General features: G+C 44.3%; 1 protein-coding gene across 2 annotated transcripts; it reads right to left on the bottom strand.

The window, feature by feature from the left end:
* Positions 1-4899: 4899 nt before the first annotated feature.
* Positions 4900-18361, bottom strand: NSMCE4A (NSE4 homolog A, SMC5-SMC6 complex component). Of its 2 annotated transcripts, XM_065923459.1 has the most exons (11): positions 17960-18360; positions 17201-17278; positions 14747-14877; positions 12456-12607; positions 10250-10349; positions 9417-9507; positions 8421-8515; positions 7078-7126; positions 6105-6199; positions 5928-6014; positions 4900-5058 (listed from the first exon to the last, which is right to left on the bottom strand). In XM_065923459.1, the coding sequence occupies exons 1-10, from the start codon at positions 18255-18257 to the stop codon at positions 5940-5942; spliced, it is 1164 nt and encodes a 387-aa protein (XP_065779531.1). In that variant the 5' UTR covers positions 18258-18360; the 3' UTR covers positions 4900-5058; positions 5928-5939. The 2 variants fall into 2 exon arrangements, 1 of the variants encoding a protein (XP_065779531.1); XR_010661564.1 differs by lacking the exon at positions 6105-6199 and having other exon boundaries at positions 17960-18361.
* Between the last annotated feature and the right edge of the window lie 5033 nt (positions 18362-23394).

A 23394-nucleotide genomic window follows, 5' to 3' on the forward strand; every position in this document is an offset into this window, starting at 1 on the left:
CACTACTCATAGGAACAAAATTTTTTTTTTTTTTAGGAACAAATATTTTTATACAAAGAAATCTGCAATTCCACAGCTTTTGCATTGATCTTGACTAAAGAACCTTGGCTCTGTCTCTAAAGACAGAGTATAAAAGTTAGAATTATAATGCAGACAACACACTGTCTTGTGTTTTCCAATGCATCTAAAATTTAATTGAATATCATGTACCTGGGCCCAGGGCTTCCCTGATGGCTCGTTGGTAAAGAATTTGCCTGCCAACGCAGGGACATGGGTTCAGTCCCTGGGTTGGGAAGATCCTCTGGAGTAGGAAATGGCAACCCAATACATTATTCTTGCCTGGGATATCCCATGGAGCCTGGCGGGCTAGTCCATGGGGTCACAAAAGAGTTGGACATGACTTAGCAACTAAACAACAACCTGGGTCTAAGCCCTAGACCTGCCCAGAGACTCTAGAACATAGCCCCTTAAGGGGCTTACAGTCTATTGGGGAACAGCACATGAAATAAAACAAAGCTATGTCCAAGTCTATGGTATAAAAAGGCATACTGACCATAAGGACGAGAGGAGGGTAGCAATTGGTGGGGGATTGTGGGGTCTGAATGCATTTTGGATGACAACTCCTTGGGCGGTCAGAACAGGAGAAACTCAACATTGATGCCGGGCTCCTGCCAGCCACCGTCAGCACAGGAATGAGGCACAGACTTATTCAATTCCTCCGGGGGGAACTTCACTGGAAACAAGCAGCCTGAGGAGCACAGAGTAACTGAGCAAAGCGTGATGTGCTTTTAGAACACAGCATTTTAGAGCAGCGGTGCCCAACCTTTTTTGGCACCAGGGACTGGTTTAACAGAAGACAATTTTCCGCAAGCCCGGGGGAAGGGAAGCAGGAAGGTTTTAGGATGATGCAAACGTATTACATTTATTGTGCACTTTACTTCTATTATTATTCATCAGCTTCACCTCAGATCACCAGGCATGAGATCCCAGAGGTTGGGGACTCCTGTTCCAGAGAAAAAAGGGTTTGGTGGATGTTATATGACTTTGATTTTTTGAGAACATATTAGGTTTTTTTTTCCTTCTCTTCAGAGAGTTAAAGAATTAAGTGGCGGATAATCTCCCTGTCCAGATAACTTCTGTTGATCATTTAAAAAAAAAAAATAACAATAAAGTACATGGAAAACTCAACTACAGAAAAATACAAAATGCAAAGGAACAGCTTTGCCACCTTAGTTTGCAAAAGGTAACCACTTTTAGGATTCTTCTTTTTTTTTTTTTTTTACTTTTAGGATTCTTAATGACTAGAGTCTGAAACAAGTAGAATGCAGATGGAGGAAAAATTGACTCTAAACACACATGCCTGAAGAAAATAAAATGTTAAGACTATATGTGATATGATTCGATTTATGCAAAATGTCCAGAATAGGCAAATTTATGAAGATAAGAGAGAGATTTATAGACACAGTGCAGTTAGTGGTTGGATAGGGCTGAGGGTTTAGAGTGGATGGAGGGGGGCAGTGACTACTACTGGGTTGTGGGAACAAAAATGTTCTAAAACCAGATTGCGGTGATGGTTGCACAACCCTGCAGATGGACTAAAAAACAACGGATTAATTACACATTTTAAATGGGTTAACAGTATGATATGTAAAATATATCTCAGTAAAGCTGTTTTACCAAAATGAAAGCAACACCAAGAATTCAGAGAGGAGGAAGGAAGCCTGGAAATGCAGGTAAAAGGCCTGATCCTCTGAGGCTTTGAACATTGGTAAAGAGCTCAGGGTATCAAATCTCGAAGGCAGTGGGGAGATAACTGAGAAACTGACAAGTGGTCTTGAAGACATGGAAGAGATCTGAAGAACAAACAGGAAGTGGGGACACAGACGGGAGCCTGTAGCAGAAAGCTGGGCAAGATGCAGAAAATCAAGAGGCCAGATGGGGATTAGTGACCAATGAAGGCAGAGCCTGTGGGGGTAAAAAAGAAGAGAAACCCTAGGTTTCTTTCTGATTAGTACAAGTGCCATCCAGGAATTACATGGACAATAAATTTGGGAGCTGTTTTCAGTTCAGTTTAGTTGCTCAGTCGTGTCTGACTCTTTGCGACCCCATGGACTGCAGCACACCAGGCCGCCCTGTCCATCACCAACTCCCAAAGTTTACTCAAATTCATGTCCATTGAATCGGTGATGCCATCCAACCATCTCATCCTCTGTCATACCCTTCTCCCAACTTCAATCTTTCCTGGCATCAGGATCTTTTCAAACGGGTCAGCTCTTCGCATCAGGTGGCCAAAGTATTGGAGTTTCAGCTTCAGCATCAGTCCTTCCAATGAACACTCAGGACTGACCTCCTTTAGGATGGACTCGTTGGATCTTCTTGCAGTCCAAGGGACTCTCAAGAGTCTTCTCCAACACCACAGTTCAAAAGCATTGATTCTTTGGCACTCAGCTTTCTTTATAGTCCAGCTCTCACATCCATACATGACTACTGGAAAAACCATAGCCTTGACTAGACGGACCTTTGTTGGCAAAGTAATGTCTCTGCTTTTTAATATACTGTCTAGGTTGGTCATAACTTTCCTTCCAAGGAGTAAGTGTCTTTTAATTTCATGGCTGCAATCACCATCTGCAGTGATTTTGGAGCCCCAAAAAATCAAGTCTGCCACTGTCTCCCCATCTATTTGCCATGAAGTGATGGGAACAGATGCCATGAACTTAGTTTTCTGAATGTTGAGCTTTAAGCCAACTTTTTCACTCTTCTCTTTCATTTTCATCAAGAGGCTCTTTAGTTCTTCACTTTCGCCATTAGTGTCATCTGCTTATCTGAGGTTGGTATTTCTCCCGGCAGTCTTGATTTCAGCTTGTACTTCACCAGCCCAGTGTTTCTCATGATGTACTCTGCCTATAAGTTAAATAAGCAGCGTGACAATATACAGCCTTGACATACTCCTTTTCCTATTTAGAGCCAGTCTGTTGTTCCATGTCCAGTTCTAACTGTTGCATCCTGACCTGCATACAGATTTCTCAAGAGGGAGGTCAGGTGGTCTGGTATTCCCATCTCTTTCAAAATTTTCCAGTTTATTGTGATCCACACAGTCAAAGGCTTTGGGATAGTCAATAAAGCAGAAGTAGATGTTTTTCTGGAATTCTCTTGCTTTTTCAGTGATCCAGCAGATGTTGGCAATTTGATCTCTGGTTTCTGTGCCTTTTCTAAAACCAGTTTGAACATCTGCAAGTTCACAGTTCACGTATTGCTGAAGCCTGGCTTGGAGAATTTTGAGCATTTCTATGCTAGCATGTGAGATAAGTGCAATTGTGCAGTAGTTTGAGCATTTTTGGGATTGGAAGGAAAACTGACCTTTTCCAGTCCTGTGGCCACTGCTGAGTTTTCCAAATTTGCTGGCATATTGAGTGTAGCACTTTCACAGCATCATCTTTCAGGATTTGAAATAGCTCAACTGGAATTCCATCACCTCCACTAGCTTTGTTTGTAGTGATGCTTCCTAAGGCCCACTTTACTGCACATCCCAGGATGTCTGGCTCTAGGTGAGTGATCACACCATTGTGATTATCTGCATCGTGAAGATCTCTTTTATACAGTTCTTCTGTGTATTCTTGCCACCTCTTAATATCTTCTGCTTCTGTTAGGTCCATACCACTTCTGTCCTTTATTGAGCCCATCTTTGCATGAAATGTTCCCTTGGTATCTCTAATTTTCTTGAAGAGATCTCTAGTCTTTCCCATTTTATTGTTTTCCTCTATTTCTTTGCACTGATCACTGAGGAAGGCTTTCTTATCTCTCCTTGCTATTCTTTGGAACTCTGCATTCAAATGGGTATATCTTTGCTCTTCTCCTTTGCTTTGGTAGATGTTTTACACATATGTTTAAAAACAGGCCCATATGCTGTCCAACAAGGCACTGGTTATGTACATCTGTGGCTTTTCAGAGAGGTTTAGTCAAAGAAATTTGGGGGAATGTTCAGGATACATATGAACTACAAATCATGAAAGTCCTAAACCAGTAGAAGGGGAACCAGGGAGAGGACCAAGTAAAAGGATGTACAGTTTTCAGAAAGTAATGTTTTCAAGTGTCAAATGCATAGCATTTATCCATTGGATTTAAGTTTTGGCGAGGAGTCACCAACAGCGAGCCTTGCAGGGTGGTGGGAAAGGAGGTGCCCCACGGCGTGGTGGGGGCGCTCACGAGGACAGACAGCAGGTGACGGCTACTTTAAAAGGCGATAACTAAGAAGGGTCACAGTAATGTTTTGAAGGCGAGAGATGAACAGGGTTGAAGGGCAAGTGCTGGGTATGGAGAAGGGATGACTGACAGCAGAGACCTGGAGTGCGGACGCAGGAGACCAGAGCCTCTGTAGATGACACACAGAGGGAAGCAGTGAGAAAGGACGGGTGGAGAAGGGCGGGAAGAGGAACCCACTAGGACTCAGAACATCAGGGCAGGACCCGATGGCCCAGCTCCCATGGGAGCAGCATGCCCTGACCCGAAGCTGCATGGGTTTTCTCTGGGGCAGTCAGCAGCCCTCAGGTGCAGAGAGAGGACTGCTGGTAAGGTGAATCCAGGGTTGGCGTTGCCCCAAAAAAGGGGTCTGGCTTGGCTTGAAAGAGGATTGAACAGTTCCTTGTGTGTAAATCACAGGCTGAAGCAGATAAAATTGCTGATATTTGACTGTATCTTACTTATGAAAACAATTTCATATGGTACAACCTAGTAAGTGTTGACCTGACTGGCTAACTTTACAGCTAAAAAAGATGCACATAGAACCATAATGATCATTAAGCCCTTAACAACCTAACTAAAACTTTCAATGGGATAGGGCTAAATAAAGCAGAAACTCTCCCAAGAACAGAAAATACAGAATGACTGCAATTATGTGTGCATATGGTAATGAATTTCCTTTAATCAAAGACAAACATGGCAAATTCTTAACTATCAAAAGCTACATTTTATTAAAAACAATCTGTCTTTAAAAATGTTTGATCATACAATATGTACAATACATGCTGCTTTCCTTTTTGGTTGGGAGAATCCACGTGAGTCCTAAAAAAGGAGGGAAAGAGCTGGTTAACAGTTTATAAATGGTAAATCAGAAGTTTTTTTAAGATGCATAAAGGAAATCTACCAACCAGCCCCTCCTCAGTGAGGAGGGCCCAGGTAAACCCACAGTATAGATCTTATGTCAGTTCTCCTCTTTCCTTCAATTACCTTGGAACAAAAGAAGCTCAAATAATTGAAGCATATATTAAGAGTTTACACTAAGTACTGAAAAGCTAATTTTAACTATCTAACTCAGAATCCCATTTTACAGATTTATAGAGAAGGAAAACAAAGCAGAGGAAGACTGACTTGCCTGACATTTTAAAAGGGCAGGGCCAACAGGATCCCATCTCCTGATCCCCACCCACAGCTGTGTGCAGTACAGAATACCAGGTCATTTCTCAGATTCCCTTCCCCATCTCCTTTATAAAAATGGAGAATTATTTCATAAGCAAAACTCAGGTTTCAGAAATGCCCATTACCAACATCATTCCAAGGTAGTTCTATCTTAATTTTCCTTTTCTACTTTGTCTGCATAAAGTAAGCAAACCTAATGGGACAGTGAACAAAACTGATGGGAGGATTCAATGTTCCATTATCTCATTTATCCATTTGTTGTGGGGGAGGGGAGAATGCCAAACCAAGAACCTCTGCTCTGTCTCTTTCAACTGCACTTCTTAAGAACACCAAAGTAATCAACCCAAAGGTGGGAACTTGCAACCATTAGGTCATGTTCTGCCCTTCTCACCAGTTACACACAGTTTTAAGAATGGGGCACTAGAGGGAAGCAGAATGCAAATTTCACCAGAAGATGAAAGAGTTGAGGCAGAAACTATAATAAATACATGCAGCTGTCCCATGGGAAATGTTACCTTCAGCTGGTGTCAAGCACTTAGCCTCTGCCGGCTCTGACTTGAAGAAATCACAGGCTCTGAGATCTCAAAGGTCCTCACAATCTCCTGGTAGAGAACAGACAGCATGTGGGCACTGAGTTTACAGCAAAGGAATTCTTGGAAACAAACTGCCCGGGGTAACATGCAGGGCTTTACCTCCCAGTCTCGATAACTCAAAGCTATAATTCCTTGATTCCTAATTTGAGTATTCTGGTCAATTCCTCCACTTTCTTCATTAATATTAACAGGCTCTGTTTGAGAGGCAAAGTTTTCAAATCAGAGGAGGTAATCTGAACAGAAACCAATGAATAATAGGAATGACACCTGTACCAAGCAGACGCTTGGAATATTATATCCTTATTAGGAATTCATGCATTAGTGTTGTATTGTTACAATAGAAAGTAACCCCGCTTGCTTCCATTAAAAAAAAAAATACATATGGTAAAATAACACATTCCAATCATTTGAGAAACTCTGCATATCTATGAGCCAAACACAGAGCTAAGGTCTAGTGCGTCCAGTATGAAAGTAAGAACTTTTAAAGGAACAGGGAAATGCAATGAAAACAGTTCATTCTGTACAGGAGGTCTTAGAAGGCAAAGAGTAATGAAGAATGTGAATCATTCGACAAAATTAAGATTCTCTCTGTATTAACCATGTTCTTTAATATTTACTGACATTTGTAAATTGTTTAGCAGTGTCCTTTTATGACATCAATTTTCTAACTGTGAGAGAGATTTAAATGGAACTTGTAAATAAAAGAGGCAAAAAAATGAGAAAGAAAAAAAAAATTCTCTGGAGAGGAGGAGCTGGCATTAGGGATAAAATAGAAAGAAGGAAACTACAAAAATAACTGCAATTACAGACTTTCTAAATTAAAATTTAAGGGAAACTATACCATTTCTTATTATTCTTCACAGCAATAGCTGTTGAATCAATGACAGAACTGAATCCATCAGTTTTAAACTATGACCAAGTTTTCAGTATTTTCAGTTAGTTGAGGAAGACATTGTAAAAGTTTTTTGCCTAAAATAAAACTCAATTTACATTTAATAAAATACTTTTCACACCCTCCAGTAACAAATACATTTTTTAAAAAACTAGCTTTTCTGGACATAGAATCATTTACCTATTATTGGCAGTCGGTCTTGGTCAAGTCTTATTCTTGCAAAACCATCCTGTAACACAAAGACTAAAATTTAGATTCAAAACCTACAGCCATTGGATGAAAAAATTACTCAGTGAGAAAATTCTAAATCTTAGACAATCAAAATATACCATAACAATAACAAGGAATGTATACAGACAAGCCTTCTCTAATATCTCTCTCTACATGGGGTATCTTTCAGGTTTTAATCAGCTCACTTACCCAGGCACAACCTCATCCCCAAGATCTCTTAAATAAAACTACAACCATCTTGACTCTTTGACTGATTCATACTTTTTGAGTACTCCACATTTTATTATTATGGTTATTTTTTTGGCTGAGCCATGCAGCTGGTGGGATCTTAGGTCCCCCACCAGGGACTGAACCCAGGCCCTCAGCAGTGAGAGCGAGGAGTCCCAACCACTGGACCGCCAGGGAGTTCCTGAATACAACACATTTTATGATGCATAATACTATCACTGACCATTGACAGAATATGCTTTAGTTATCATTTCTGAAAAAATACTTTTGTCAACAGAAGATTTTCTGCCTAAGGTTAAATTCGAATTCATCTTAGAAGTGCAGGATTGCAACCAGACATAAGATTAAAGACAGCCTAGAGAAAATTCTCAAGGTACATTTCTGAGAATTTTTCTTTTCTTTTTCTCCTAAACCATCTGTTTTGAAATTAGTTTAAACTTAAGGGTTACAAGACTACTGTAAAGACCTCCCATACATTCTTTGCCCAGGGTCACCATCTGTTCATGTTTTGCCATATTTACATTACTGCTTTCTCTCTCTGAAAGTGAAAGTGTAGTCACTCAGTCGTGTCTGACTCTTTGCAACCCCATGGTCTGACTTCTCTGTCCATGGAATTCTCCAGGCAAGAAAATGGAGTGGTTTGCCATTTCCTTCTCCAGGGGATCTTCCAAACCAGGGATTAAACCTGCATCTCTTGCATCTCCTGAACCGGCCGGCGAATTCTTTACCACTGTGCCACCTGGGAAGCCCTTTTCTCTACAACTTTGGTGTGTATTTCTTGAAAACAAGGGTATTTTCTTACATAACAACTAAAAAAATTGGGAAATTTAACATTTATATCACATAGTTACCTAATCTGTAAGCTCCAAAAATTTCTAAAATGTAAAAGCAAGCATTGAATTTTTTAGCTAGTTTCTTTGGCCTGTGACTAGTCAGTGTTTTGCTACAATGGGTCTAAAACACACACTGGTTAGTGCAAATTCCTTAGCCACCTCTCATCTATACCTGTTATTATTTACTCTCTTAAAAGCAAAGAGAAACAGAGAAATAATCTTAAATCTTACCCTTATAATAAAAGAAACATGAAAGATGTTTTCCACTGTCCGGGGGAAAGAATGTGGGTCAATCACAAAGTCAAAGAAGGACATGGGAGTATCAGCTGAAGACAAAAGAGGAAAAAAATCCTTCAGTGGAGGAAAAATTACTCTCGCCTACCAATCAAGACCAGTATTCTCTAGTGTTAACCAGAGAAAGGAAATGGGCATTCATCCTGTTGTGAGATAGAAATCAATACAACCCCGGTGGAGGACAATCTGGTATATCTATTAAAAATCTGCATGCCCCCTTCCCTGGCAATCCTCCTTTAAAAGGCCGTTCTACAGAAATACTCGCACAAAGTTGTGCGCCCAGATTTTTCACTCCAACAGTTTGTACAAGAGGAAAATGCTATAAAGAACTTGCCCCCTAATAGAGGATTTGTTAAATGTATGATACAGTCACCCAATGGGAATCACAAAAAAGAGTAAGCAGGATCTGCATGTATCAATATGGGAAAATGTCCAAATGGACGAGTCATGTTGCAGAAGAATGTATTATTTTTTTTGAAAAAAGCAAAACACCACCACCACTAATAAAAAAAAAAATCCCAACTACTTAGTTGCATATTTATTATGACTGACATAAACGTAAGAAAGTCTGAAAATACACACATCACATTTTATACGTGGCGACCTCGAGGGAGTGAGGTCAGGTAGAACAGGTACTTGACTTTTTACTTTTCTCACATCTTTGGCATGTATTATTTTGTAACAGAAAAAATATCCGCCCCCCCCCCCAAAAAAAAAAATCCCGTCTTTGAAAAATAAAAAGGAGAATTTCCTTCACCAATGATCTCATGGGATTTCTAGAGAGAAGTCTCATAAAAGACATGTCAAGAAAAATCAAAATGATCCAAGCATTACACATATGCCTTTTAAATAAAAATAGCTTCTCATTGCAAATGACACGGGCCTAATTGACAAATACAGATTGCTCCATTTTGAGCTTGGTATCATACTTACGATCTTCTTGAAAGTATGTTTGCAACAATCCCAAGATTCTTTCTACTTCTTTTTCTGTTGCTTCTTGATGAGACTCTTCCATTCTTTTTAACTGAAAATATAAAGCTGTTATCAAGCAGACTGACCTACTTGCCTGTTAACCTTTTCTGCTCTCTTCCCCGGCCAAACTCCTCTAAATATCTTTTACTTACGATTTCTAACAGTTTTTATTCCTGTCTTAAAATTGATAGTTAAAACAGATTTTTCTAGGTCTAGTAACATTTTCATATGAATTATCTAGAAGAGGAATAACAGTAACAAATCAATCATTTTCAGGTTGAATGTAAAATAGCAAATTATAAAAAGGGCAGTTTAGAACAGTGGTTCTCACCAGGGTGTGATTTTTCTGCAGCCCCTTCCCTACCCACCGATGGGACATTTTCTAACACTTGTCATACTTGGGATGGGAAGGAGAACTACAAGAGGAGGCTGTTAGCATCTAGTGGGAAGAGGCCAAGGATGCTACTAAACATCCTATAATGCACAGGAAAGCCTCACAACGAAGAATTATACAGCCCCAAATGCCGATAGTGCCTGAGTTAAGAAACCTGGTTTGGGAGAACTAATCCATACTACAGAAATGAGTTAAAAACTAAGACAAGTGGTCAATCTGATAAAATGTTTAAAGACTTAAACACATCAAAAATGATTCAGACATTAAATGATTACTTTTTAAGTGACAGAACCTGACTCCAGACCCAAAAGCTGAGAAAAGATGGCTAAATTACATGCATATGATACTAATGGCTATTTTAAATTAAGTGTTTAAAAAAGCAACATTTGAACAAACAAACCTGGGCAGGCATTGCCTGCTGCTCTTCTATCATACGAGCTTTTCTTGGACGTTCAATTCGTGGCTTTGGCACAGGGCACTCTCCTTGTATTGAACCCAACCTAATGAAAAATATGCTTTCATGTCTTTGTTTTTAAAACAAACTGATCTCACTAACTGAAAGCGGTTCCCACAGCATCCTCAAATTCAGACCAGGCATCAGTGGTGTACGACTGACCTCAGACCAAGACTGTCGGGTTTGTGACAGCCTTTCTGCTCCTTCTGTGTTTCTCAAAGAATTCAGCCAGATTCCTCCTCAACACCTTTGTATTTTACTCTCAACAGTAAGTCAGTCAATATGCCTGTGGTCCTCCCAGCTAGCCTGTTGTCTGTTTCGCAGAGCCAGCTTCAAAGACCAGGGGAAGGATGAACATGTGTGGGGGACGGGGATGAATAGCCCCACTGGGGTTAAAAAAGCCTCTTGGTCTGGGGGTGCCAGAGCAGAGCCCCACTGCCTGGGACTCCAGAACACACCTGTCTTACGAGACAACAGGTAAGGCAGAGGGCATGGGATTGCTGTTCCTTTTGGACTCCCTCCACCTCCCAAAAAAGCCCTACGGTAACAGACATACCAGGCAGAAACATCAGGGCCCAGGGAATTTAGTCCCCTGTGGTCCCTACACTGGAGGAAATCAAAGCGTACTGTAGAGATCCTGTGTGTGCGCTAAGTCGCTTCAGTCGTGTCTGACTCTTTGCAACCCTATGGACTGTAGCCCTCCAGGCTCCTCTGTCCATGGGGTTCTCCAGGCAAGAAGACTGGAGTGGGTTGTGGTGCCCTCCTCCAGGGGATCTTCCAGACCCAGGGATCGAACCCGAGTCTCTTACATCTCCTGCATTAGCAGGTGGCTTCTTTACCACTAAGGTGAACTGAGAAGCCCAAGCAAACCTCACCAGATGGAAAGAAAACATGGGGGAAAGGCCACTGCAGGCCAAGGCAACAGCAAGTACAAGACTGTCAAGTTGTGAGTAAATCACTGTGGCCGCAAATTGGGCTAGATGATGACAAAGGGTTTAAGTTATGCAACCCAAGGCTATCTTTCTTTCATTTTTTTGGACATGCCCCGAGGCTTCGGGGATCTTAGTTCCCCGACCAGGGACTGAACCTATACCCTCAGGGGTGAGAGCTCGGAGTCCTAACCACTGGGCCACCAGGGAATTCCCAAAAGGCTATCTTTAGATCCTACATTTATGGTGGAGCCTAATTCAACAGCAAAAAAAAAAAAAAGAAGATTTAGACTTTTCCTATAATAAAGAAGTTTGATCTTTTTGCTGTAATATACAGTGATTCTGGGCACTTGAATTAAGGGAAGTTTTGTTAAAAATAGATGCCTCGGGAAATAAGAAAAAAACCCAGATGCCTGGTCCCACACCATAGACTTACTAAATCTGCATCTCCAAGGCCTTCTAACTGAGGCACTACCAATCTCAGGAGGTTTAGAAGGGCAATCAGAAAGACAAATGCCCTAAGTTATCCACTTAAGGAAGAAACCACTTGAGTGGCTGCCCTGGAGAAATTATCTACTGGGTATTTTATTTTTATTTATTTATTTTTTCTACTGGGTATTTTAAAGGCTGTCTTACAAAAGAACCAGTAAGAGTTGCTCTTAGCCTCTCAGTAAGACTGAGCTAGGAAATTAAGACAGAAGTCAATTCCATTTGAGTATAAAGAAAAGCTTTTCAAAATCAAAGCTGTATCCAAAAAAGATGAACTGGGCAGTTTATGTGACAGTGACTCAACTAGTCTTCAAATATAGGACAGCAATCATCTAACAGGGAATTATATGTAATAAATGGCACTTTACATATATTGGTAGAATCTTAAGATCCCTTTCATAGGAGGTATCATCCTCCTATGTAATAAGGACTTTTAAAGATGATAAAGCCAGACATTATGTCACAGACCTAAAGTCTCCCACACTAGAAAGCAAAGGTGCCAGCAGAGTGCCCTGATAAGGAGGTGCCAGCCCACGGCCTTTCCTGCCTCAGTTAAGCAGGATGAGGATCCATCCACAAGATGATATGGGCTTTTAAATCAACCTTTAGAAAGTCTTCGAGCAATGGCATCATGATTGTCTCCTATACAGTACCAAATAATTGTTGTCCCTACAATAAAATACAATTTAAGCTTTACAAATGGCTGGTCTGTTGGATTTTCAAAATAATCTTACAGAAAGTGGAATGTATGGGTTTTATTAAAGGTGTTTTCTGCTGTTTTGCCTGATATTTTCCAGGAGTCATAGACTATGAATTCAAAATCAGAACTATCTTCATCACGGATGAGTTCTTCAGCTTCTAGCGGATTTACACCCATATGAGTCAGCTACAAAAACAAAGGGAAACAGAAACTCCAGTTAAGCCACAAGCAGTCATTCACAGTACTCAATCATCTCTATCACTACACAACAGGCCAGAGGCAAAGTCTCATTTCAGTGTCCTAACATGTTGGCTCAAGGTCTTATTACAAATTTCCTGTTTTCAAAGGCACCTTCTTTTTGGCAGAAACTATTCTTCAAGGTACTCAGGACTTTTTGGTGAAAGTGAGATGATCCAGACCAACGGGTCTCAACCAGAGCAATTTTAAGCACACCACCACCCCCACCCCCCCCGCCAGGCATTCTGTCTGGAGACACTTGAGCGTCACAATTGGGTGGGTGGCAGGGCGGGCCATGTTCCTGGCATGTAGTAGGTAGAAGCCAGGATACTGCTAAACATCCCACAGCAGGCACCCCCACAACAAAGACTCAACCAGCCCAAAATACCCTTAGTGCCAAGGCTGAGAAAGCCTGCTCTAGCCCCCTGCAGGCCAAGGGGCTGGCATACCAGAACTAAGCTCTCTAGGCCTGATCACACACAACTATGAGCATAAAAATAGGAAATCACATCCCTAAGCAAATGCTCTGGGATAGAACTGGGAAGTTTAGCTGGTTTTCAATTTTCATTTCCAGCCAACCTCCTGGAGACCCCTGATCAGACTGCAGATCAGGTTTTCCAGGGAGCAGCACCTAGCGTCAGGGAGAGAGGCACTCATCTTAAAGCTGACTTCCTGGGAAGAGTTGGCGGAAGTCTAATAATTCTCTTATCTCAAGCTATCTTGCAGAAAGTGTATTAAATTTGCTTTTATGAAAGTACATTTTTATTACATTATAAATTATGAAATGCCTAGAAGTTATCAAATTAAAACAGCAATACCATATATAAACAGTAATCAAAAAGCCCTCAGAGAGCTTAACTCATTAAAGGCAATTAAACTTTGAAGAAAAGAGAGGCTGCCAGAACCCAGTCAGAGAGACAAAGTCAGCTCTGTTCCATTCTCCTGCCAACCATTCTACCACTGCACACTTGGAAGAAGACATTTCAGTTTTTATCTGGTCAAATCTACCAATTTTTTCTTTATAGTCCTTATATTTGGTGTAATACTTGAAAAAATCCTCCTGCCAGAGTCTAGACAGCTATTAAATTGAGGGTCTGCATGGACTGCTTTAAGACTTACAGAATTTACTGATATGCTATTTAAAGTACAAAGCTCACCCTGATAAATAAAAGTAATTTTTAAAAAGATTACCCAATATATAGTCAACTTTATTTATTGAGCATTTTCAAAAATGCACTATACTTCAAGTTTTAAAAAAAGAAAAATTTAAGGTTTTAAATTTAAGTTAAATTTTTTTTTTGGTAAGTTAAATTTTTTAAAAGATCTAAGGTTTTGAAAACAACAAAAACCTCATCTGCCTCATACCTTTACAAAATAATTTATCTGTTCAGGTCTTATGGTACTAAATCATTTTAACAACCTTTTAACAAACAGAAAGTCAATGTCCTAACAGAAATGCTAGGACAGAAGTTGGCTCAAAATAAAACCAAGATAAAAAAAAAAGGAGTAAAATACAAAGTTCATCTCATTGTGCTTTTTTGGGGGTAAATTCATCAAGCAAAAGTTTCAAAATTTCAGGGAACCACCATTCAAACATTAAGAGGCAAAGACAGTTGAATAAAACAACAACAAAAAACAAAAGCAGAACCCCAGTCATATTCGTATGGTTCTGAAATATTCTCAAAGACAAATCAAAACATGCCCCTCCACCAGACGTAACTCATATCCAGCTGCACTTTGCCTGCCTCTGGGCTTCTGCCCCGCTTCGGACAAAGGTCCCTGAGAATGAACTCATGAACTGACAACTGAGTGAGGGGAAAAAATGGCCATTTGAAATAAACATAGCACCCTGAGTCTTAGAAAGCTAGGAGATTTTCAAGCTGCTCTAAACTCCCAATCTAGATTCTACCACATAGTTCGACTGTCAAGTATTTAATTTGGTAAGATCTCTCTGGAGGAATCTCGAGCCCAAACAAAAGGGAAAATGAAGTGAAAACCATCTGCATATGGCTATAAGCAAAGTGGATAATTATACAATATGTGACAGATGAAACATTTTTTATTATGATTCTGTAGCTTTGAACTTACTAGAGTTTCTACATATCTTAACATATCAAACGAGTTCAGATCAGAACGCAGCTGCTTTGCCTTTTCTTTGCCCAAATCTGAAGCCAGAACAAGAAAGTGGGCATCTAGGACTGCTTCTCTTGCTCGGGACACTATTCAAAAAAGAAGAAAAAGACACACGTTACAACATACATGTTTATCCACAGGCATTTCCCCAAAACTTTCAACTGCACTTACTCCCCATTTCCCATTGGACCAAAAAAAAATCTCACACACACTCATCTCTGTCTAAAAACAGGTTCCCCTGCTCAGCTCACCAAAATCTGAAATCAAAGCTGACCAGTCTTCCTAAAAAGTCAGCTCTCTGTACCACACTGTTCCTGCTCCTGGGAACTAAATAAAAATCTCTTCATTAACCGCAGTTTAACAAAACCTCCACCATCTCTAACACTGGCTGTTCCCTTGGACTCCAGTAACTCATCTAGGCACTATTAACACCTGTGTTGATGATGGAAGCCAAGCTGAATGCCCACGGTGTGTAAGGCGCTGTGCTTCGGCACAGACGTTTGCAGACCGGTAATGGGTAAGTGGTCAAGGAGCTTCAGGTGAAGTTCCATGCGGGGCAGGTAGCGGGAGACACAAACTCAGCCTAGCAGCACAGGTCCCACGGAATGAACAGCCTACAGGCAGCAGGGCCACAGACTCTAAGGATGGATGGTCCAAAAATGTTCATCTTTGAAGATGAAAAGCCTCATCTTTTAACATTTAAGATAAGCTACAGACAGAAAAGGATTTAAATAAACGGAGACAAGAAGGAAACGGGGCAAGGAAACTGAGGATGAGGTTTGGGGAGGTGGGGGGAGGGTTCATTGGAGGAAGACACAGCAGGACTGAGGGGAATGGGTTTGATCAGACCCCGAAAGGGAACAGGCAGTGTGGAAACATACTCCAGGAACACCAGCAAAGGTGAACTGAAAATTGGGCAGCCAAGAGACAAACCCGGTAGAGTTCAAACACACAAATCCCTCTGCCTGGCTTGCTCCTCTAGGCCATTTCATTTGAATTTCTGATTGCCCAAAGTTTTGTATTTATATGCATAATTTTCTCCCCAGTTTTATTTCAGGAGAATTACTGTGAATGTGACAATGAATGAGAGAAAAGGCAGAAGCTAAGGAGTAATTCCTCGGCTGTTCTAGACCTCCCCTCCCCGCTGCTGGCCTATCCCTGCCATGCAAACTGTGAGAAAAGTGCCAATCTCCCACGGATGGATTCAAGCCTCTGGAGAGTTACAGAACATCCAATCTGTATATATGGCGGATACAGAATTCTTTGTTGGCTGACCGTCTCCTAGGGCCAGGTTGAGTGGGTAACCGTGCCTTAAAGAGGCGACCCAGCCAGCACAGTGGAATCAGCCAAGCAGGAAATGACCTGTTAATCAACAACTTTACGGTGGTGGGTGAATAATAATAAGGGGACAAGGGGTCAAGAGCAACCCTGGAGAGACAGCCTGGGAGTCCAAGCTCAGAAGAGAAGAAAAAGCTAGAGAGAGTGGAGGAGGGGTTGCACCAGATGGAAAGAAAGAAATGTTCTGGTCCTCAGAGAACACGTGGAGTGGTGGTGTCCAGGCAGCGGCCAGCTCTGTTGACTTCTCCACGTGCATGGGTCTGCACTCTCCCTTTCTGCTCCCATAGAATTTAGAGAAAGGCCAGGAGGGAAAAGTGGGCTGAGGACTTGTCCCGAGCTCAGTGACCCAGTGCCCACACCATCAGGGGTATGCCTGACCTGTCCTGTCTTCAAACACTGAGACCACCCTTAGCACTAACACTGCTGCTGCTTTTCATTCAAACCAAGCTTTTATTTCAGAGCCCCCTTCGCCCCCCACAGTGGTCTAGAGATCAGTGCTGAGACTTCTCTCTCTTTCTCGGGCCCCTCCCCTCACTGGAGACCAGCAGGGCCACCTGTAGACAGGGCCATCCCCACTGGATTACACCAGGTGGACCAAGAGCAAGGAGCTTAGGGACGGAGGTCGGGAGGAAGGCAGGAAAAGAAACAGGATGTCAGAAGCCAGCTCAGTTCTTTCTTTAATACATCCAATGCATCCTGGGTAGTCAATAGGGTAGAAAGATAAGACATCAAAGTTCTCAGCAGTCAATACTGTAGAAAGATAATACCTAGAAGGTTCTCAAACTTGAACAAGCCACCGAATCACCTGGGGCGCTTGTTAAAACTGGCTGCTGCTCCCCACCCCCTTCCCAAACTTCACGTAAAGCCCTTCCTACCTGCTTAGGGGCTGCTAAGTGTACCAAGAAAGTAGTAGTGGTGCTACAAGGGAAAGATTTCAAAACAAGTAAAACACTCTTATAAATAAATATGGGGGTTATTTGTGTCAAGCATTCGGTTCTCATACAAAACTAATTAAAATTACCCTAAAATATATGATCACAGAAAGCTTCCTTTCATAAAATAATGAATTACCTCCATTAAAGAGATTGTTGGCCTCTTCAAGGACCTCTGTTAACTTGTCGCTGGCATTCAATATATCCTCCCGGTTTTCTATTTTAAAAACATACAAGCTTTGGGAAAGGTGCTCATCATAGGTTAACAAGTCATTAACAAAGTGACCAGCTGCATCTGGAGAGCCAAGTCCCCGCCCTCATCCCCACCCCCATCCCCGCTCCCCGGTGGAATTACTTTCAAGGTATATCTCTTCAACCAAAACGGCCTGAAAACAGAAAAGATGACTGTACCCCTTTAGCAAAATGAACTTGAAAAGGGGACCCACTTCGCTCCCCCTAACCTTCACCCATGAGCTTCCACGCCTTCTGCAGCCTCTGAGGAGCGCTCTTAATAGAAGGGTTCTCCAACTCTGCAAGCCACAGCTTGCAGAGCCGGGCCACCCAGAGTTTCAAGATAGGTAGGTCCAGGGTGCATTGGAGAATTTGCATTGCTGGCAGCTGCCGCGGGCGGGCGACTGCCGGCGGGGAACCGCTGGATGTAAGAAAATGCGCCCCGGCTCCGCTTGCCTCCTTTCCCCGGCTTCCAGACAGCGCCCGGCTTCGGGCGGTCGCGCCCCCGCCAAGGTCGTGCGGTGCGATCCGCACGACCGACGCGCTAGCGCCTCGCAAACCCCGAATCGGGGCGCGGCAGGGCGGCGCGGGGCTGGTCCCGGGCGCAGCGAACCAGCCAGGCCGCGCAGGGCCTGCGCGCGGTTCCCGCCTCGCGCTCCCGCCTTACGTTGGACCGAGTTGATGAGCGCCCGGTACTGATGGCGGATCTGGCGGCAGAGGCTGGGGTCGGTCTCCTCCTCCAAGCTCGCCGGGTCTATCATCTCGTCCCCGGAATCCGACGGCTCGGTATCCTCCAAGCCCGGGCGCTCCGGGGCCTCCCTGCGCTCGGGCGCGGCGCCGCGGCGGGACCCGGGCGACAGCGGGGACCGCGAGCGGGAGCGGGAGCGTGAGCGGGTGCGATCCCGGTGTGGATCGCGGCCCCGGCCCCGGCCCTCGGGCCGGCGGCCGTTGCTGTCTCCGGACATCGCGCGAAGCCTCCCCGCAACTTCTGAACGGCGGAAGTTCGCGCCAGAAACTGAAACCCCTGCACACCGCGAGCGCCTGCTCCCCGCGGAACGCGGCTCCCGTGCAGGCGCGAGCACACAGCGACGCCTGTGGCTGGAGGCCCGCGGCGGGGGCAGCGGCCGGGGGTGCGGTGCTGACAGCGCCGCCAGGCGGGCACCGGGCGGCTCAGCCCCCTGAGCTTGCGCGCCCCTGACGTTGGATACCCTGTGATTCCACTTTAGGTGCTTAGAATCTTCGTGGTCTGGTCCTCCGTGCCCACCCCATTAGACTTTCACCTTCCCACGGGTCTCCCTGGCTCTCCCGGACACAGCCACACCCTTAAAACGGATACATAGCATTCTTCCAGGTGGAAATTCATTCCAAGCGCCGGACAGAAATATCTGGACATCGCCAGGTCATGGGCTCGCAGACCATGTTTGTTGATCGAGGCTTCTGCATTTCAGCAGGATGAGCGCTGGATCTGGAGACGAGAGATGAGATTCTGCCACTCACTGTCTGTGACCTTAGTTCCTTGAGCCATTATGGCCGGTACCCGATGGAGTTTATGAATCTCACTTTTTTTGTTTTTTTTGAAAGTGAAAAAGTGTTAGTCACTCAGTGTAAGGCATAGTTCCGGTGAGGCAGAAAAGGAAAGACGACCTCAACAGAAGTAGGTTACCTTTATTCAGGCAAGGAGGGGCGACCAGGCTGAGCGCCGAAAGGGATCAGGGAGGCTTCATACTTATAGGGAGGTTTGTGGAAGCGATAAGGGAAACGTCAGTCAGGCGGGATATTTTGAGTATTCTTTTGTTGAGATGACACTTGTAGTTGGGCAGGGGGTGATAAGGCTTCTGGGCGAGTGTAGGGGGTGGCAGGTTTCCGGACAGGGGGTGATAAGTCCCAGATAGATGCAACTGGCCTGGAGCATCAGGGTGGAACTAAAGTTATGCTTTGTTTTCTCCGAAGTTAGATGATTCAGCAAGAGGCCTTTGAGACTGTTGTTCTCTTTTCTAGACCCAAAAGACTCCTTCATTCCAGACCCTGAAATCATAAAAAAAAGGGGGAAAGGGCGCCGTATCTCTCTGACTACTTCCTGCTGGATAGGGGCGATGGTGTTTGGGTCTGGAATGGAGGATTGTCCTAGGGCCCACAGTCTCCTTTTTCTGAGCTTGAGGTGAGGCTCTCGAGAAGAAGAATGGGAGAAGAAGAATGGTCTTGACCTGATCTCAAGAGATGGCCCGAATCCGTTCTTGGAGAAACCTTTGAAAGAGATTAAAGAGACAGGGTCCAAATAAGAGGAATAGAATGATAAGTACCAATGGTCCCAGGAAAGGGAGCAACCAAGGGAGGATCTGTGGGAACAGGTTTTAGGGAGTTTAAAGGTTTTGTAACTCTTTTCTTCGGCGTTCAATTCTGTCTCTAAGTTCTTTGACTCGGCCCTGGACTATGCCCGTTTCATTAACAAAATAGCAGCAGTCCTCTCCCAGGAAAAGGCAGGTCCCTCTCTTTTCTGCGGTGAGAAGGTCCCGAGGGGAGACAGTTACTAGGCCTACAGCAAGGATTGAGATTAGGAGTGCAGCTATGGTTAGAGAGGCAGGGAGAGGCCAGTCAGGGCGAGGGGCAGAAGGCCCCAAGTTGGTGGTGGTTTGAATCTGAGGAGGAACAGTGCTCATTAGGATGTAGAATGATGTAGAGAATGAGAGTAAAGAAATCGATTTTGTCTGGAGTCAGGTTGTAGAAGGTTCCCTGGAGCCACGGTTGAGACACCAGTGCAGCCAGGTCTTTGAAGGAGGTTCCTGTCGGGGCGCTGATCCAGAGGCCTTGCAGTAGTTGGGTCAGGAACAGTTGTAGGTTGAAGAGAGTCCAGGTCATTCAGTGTCCTCTCGGATTGTTGACAGGGGTTGTCGCGGGAGACCTGATAGGTGTTATTTAAGGAGGGCAGCGCAGGATTGGAGGTGACCCGTTTTAGACGAGAGAGGTGTACCCGGGAAGTGACCTTTTCGAGTTTAACTGCAGTTGGGGTAAGGAGGATGACTTTGAATGGTCCCTGCCACTTTGGGGTTAGGTCACCCTGGGGATTATCAGACAGATAGACCATGTCCCCAGTTTGTAAAGGGGGCAGGGAGGCTTGGGGGTCAGGGGCAGGCAGATTGTGGTTGACATATCTCTAAAGGGCATTGCGGAGTTGCGCCAGCAGAGGGGAGTGTAGGAAGTTTGGTATGGATGGGAGGTTCAGGGGGGAGTCCAGGAGGGAGCATGGGCCTTCCATACATTACTTCAAAGGGGCTCAGCCCCAGGGGCTTTCTGGGCAAAGCCCGTATTCTGAGGAGAACAATTGGTAAAAGTTTAGTCCAATCCAGATGTACCTCGAGGGTTAATTTGGTAAGGGTTTCTTTGATTATTCTGTTCATCCTTTCTACCTTTCCTGAGGACTGGGGATGGTATGGAATATGAAATTTCCAGGGTATCTGTAAAAAATGGACAAGTTGTTGGGTGACTTTGGATGTAAATTCTGGGTCATTATCAGACTGTAGGGATGAAGGCAGACCAAACCTGGGGATAATTTCTGTGAGGAGGATTTGGGCCACTGTGTGGGCTCTTTTGTTTGTAGTGGGAAATGCTTCTACCCATCCCGAAAAGGTGTCTACAAGGACTAGTAGGTATCTGACTCTCCGGACCCGGGGCATATGAGTAAAGTCTATCTGCCAATCCTGTGCTGGGAGGCTGCCTCGCATTTGACGGGTTGGAAAGGATGTCGGTTTAAGGTTGGAATTGGGGTTAGTACGTTGACATGTTTGACAGGAGCGGGTAAGGTTATCTAAATATTGTTGGTCAGCATTGGATATGGGGAAGTGGTTACGGAGGAACTGTTGGAGTGTCTTGGATGAGGGATGAAAAAGTGAGTGTAGATAAGAGAGGATTTCTCTGGTGGTGGGAGGGTCGGGTGGAGTCAGAGCTAAGATGACAGGGCACTGGAGGGAAGGATGGGACAGGGCTATCTCCTTTGCCTTCTGGTCTGCAGCATTGTTGTAGGCTGATATGAGACTTCCCTTTTGATGTCCCCTACAGTGGAGGACTGCGACTTTGGTAAGAGTGCTGCCTCTAGAAGTTTGTGAATCAAGTCTGAATTAATAATAGGGGATTCCTTTTGGGTTAGGAAACCTCTTTTTTTCCATATTAGAATGTTTGAGTGAAGTATGTTATAGGCATATTTGGAGTCTGCGTGGATGTTAACCCTTAGATTTTTAGCCAGAGTTAAAGCTCTGGTGAGCGCTATCAGTTGTGCCTGTTGGGAGGTGGTGTGAGGTGGCAGCGGTGAAGCTTCAATTGTCTGGGTTTTATGATTGTGACAAAGTTTCCCCTGGATGATGGCATATCCTGCTGCAAACGGTGGGGATTTTTGAGAGCTGCCATCAACGAACCAATGTGGGGTGTCTGGGTCTAGAATGGGCTGATCTGTTAACATGTTGGAAGGGGTTTTAGGTAAGATCTACTGTTAGGCTGCAGCTGTGTAAGAGGGAGTCTGTTGTAGAGGACATGGGTAATAAGCTGGCGGGGTTAAGGGGAGAGCAGGGGGAGAATGAGAGCTGAGGGTCGAGGAGAAAGGCATGTAGGACCTGTACCCTGGAAGGGGGAAGGGAGAGGAAAGCCCGATGTGACAGCAAGTCTCGGAAGGTGTGTGGAGAACAGACTGTTAAAGGGGCATGTCTAGAGAGTTTATTTGCTTCGGGTACGAGGGCTGCGATAGCAGCCATGGCCTGTATGCAGGGAGGCCACCCCTTGGTCACCATGTCCAGCTGTTTTGATAGATAGGCTATGGGAGCCCAGGTGTCTCCAGCCCGCTGACATAGAAGCCCCAGGGCCTGTCCTTGGTTGGAATGTGCAAAGAGAAAGAATGGTCTGGTGTGATCTGGCAGGTGGAGAGTTGGCACTCGGAGGAGGCTCTGGGTGAGTTGGCGAAGAGGGTTGGCCAGCGAGGAAGGATTAAAGAGGGGCTCATCCAGACATCCTTTAGTTGCCTCATAGAGCGGCTTTGCAATGAGGGAGAAGTTGGGGATCCAGATACGGAAAAAATTTAGGAGGCCGAGGATAGACAGGAGTTCCCTTTTTGTTTTTGGAAGTGGATAGTTAATTAAGGCCTGGATTCTATCTGGGGGAATAGTTCTTTGTTGATGGGATATGGAAAGTCCCAGGTAGGTGACTTTTGTCTGGACTATTTGGGCCTTAGATTGGGATACCCGATAACTCTAGGATCTCAGGGCCCCAAGGAGTTTGGCAGTATGTTGGAGGCAGAGTTTTCGGGTTGAGCTACAAAGGAGGAGGTCATCTACCTATTGGAGGAGATGACTTGGGGCTAGGTTGAGAGTCTGTAGGTCTTTTTGTAAAGCCTGTCCAAAAAAGTGGGGACTGTCTCTAAATCCCTGGGGGAGAACTGTCCATGTTAGCTGTTGGGAAATGTGAGTCTCGGGGTCTTGCCAGGTGATGGCGAAAAGAGGTTGGGAGAGGGGGTGGAGGGGGATGGTGAAAAAAGCGTCTTTGAGATCTAATGCTGTGAAGTGGGTTGCAGTCGGGGGTATGGTAGACAGAAGGGCGTAAGGGTTAGGGACTACTGGGAGTGTCGGCATAATAGCCTCATTGATTTTTCTCAGGTCCTGGACCAGTCTCCAAGAGTTTGATCCCTTTCTTACTGCCAGAATAGGGGGTTGTGTGGTGAATGGGTAGGAATTAAGATAGAGGCTTGAAGAAGACGGTCTATGATAGGCTTAAGTCCTTGTGGGCCTCTGGGGTGAGAAAATACTGTTGCTGGGTGATTATAGTCGAGGGGTCTTTTAGGATAATGTGGACTGGGGGATGATGTTTGGCTATTGATGGGTGATCAGTGTCCCAGACTTGGGGGTCTAAGGCAGGTAGATCCAAGGGAAGCTCAGGGGTGAGGGATAGGGACTGTCCAGGTGCCATTTGCATGCAGAATATAGAGACTGTATCGAGGGGGGGTATGGTAATAAAGACCCCCAATTTGGATAACAAATCTCTCCCTAGAAGTGCCATTGGGCACTGAGGCATTATGAGGAATGAGTGTATAAGGGTTGATTTTCCAAATTGACAGAGTAATGGAGG

Source organism: Muntiacus reevesi, chromosome 2 (assembly GCF_963930625.1).
Source record: "Muntiacus reevesi chromosome 2, mMunRee1.1, whole genome shotgun sequence".
Lineage (NCBI taxonomy): Eukaryota > Metazoa > Chordata > Mammalia > Artiodactyla > Cervidae > Muntiacus > Muntiacus reevesi.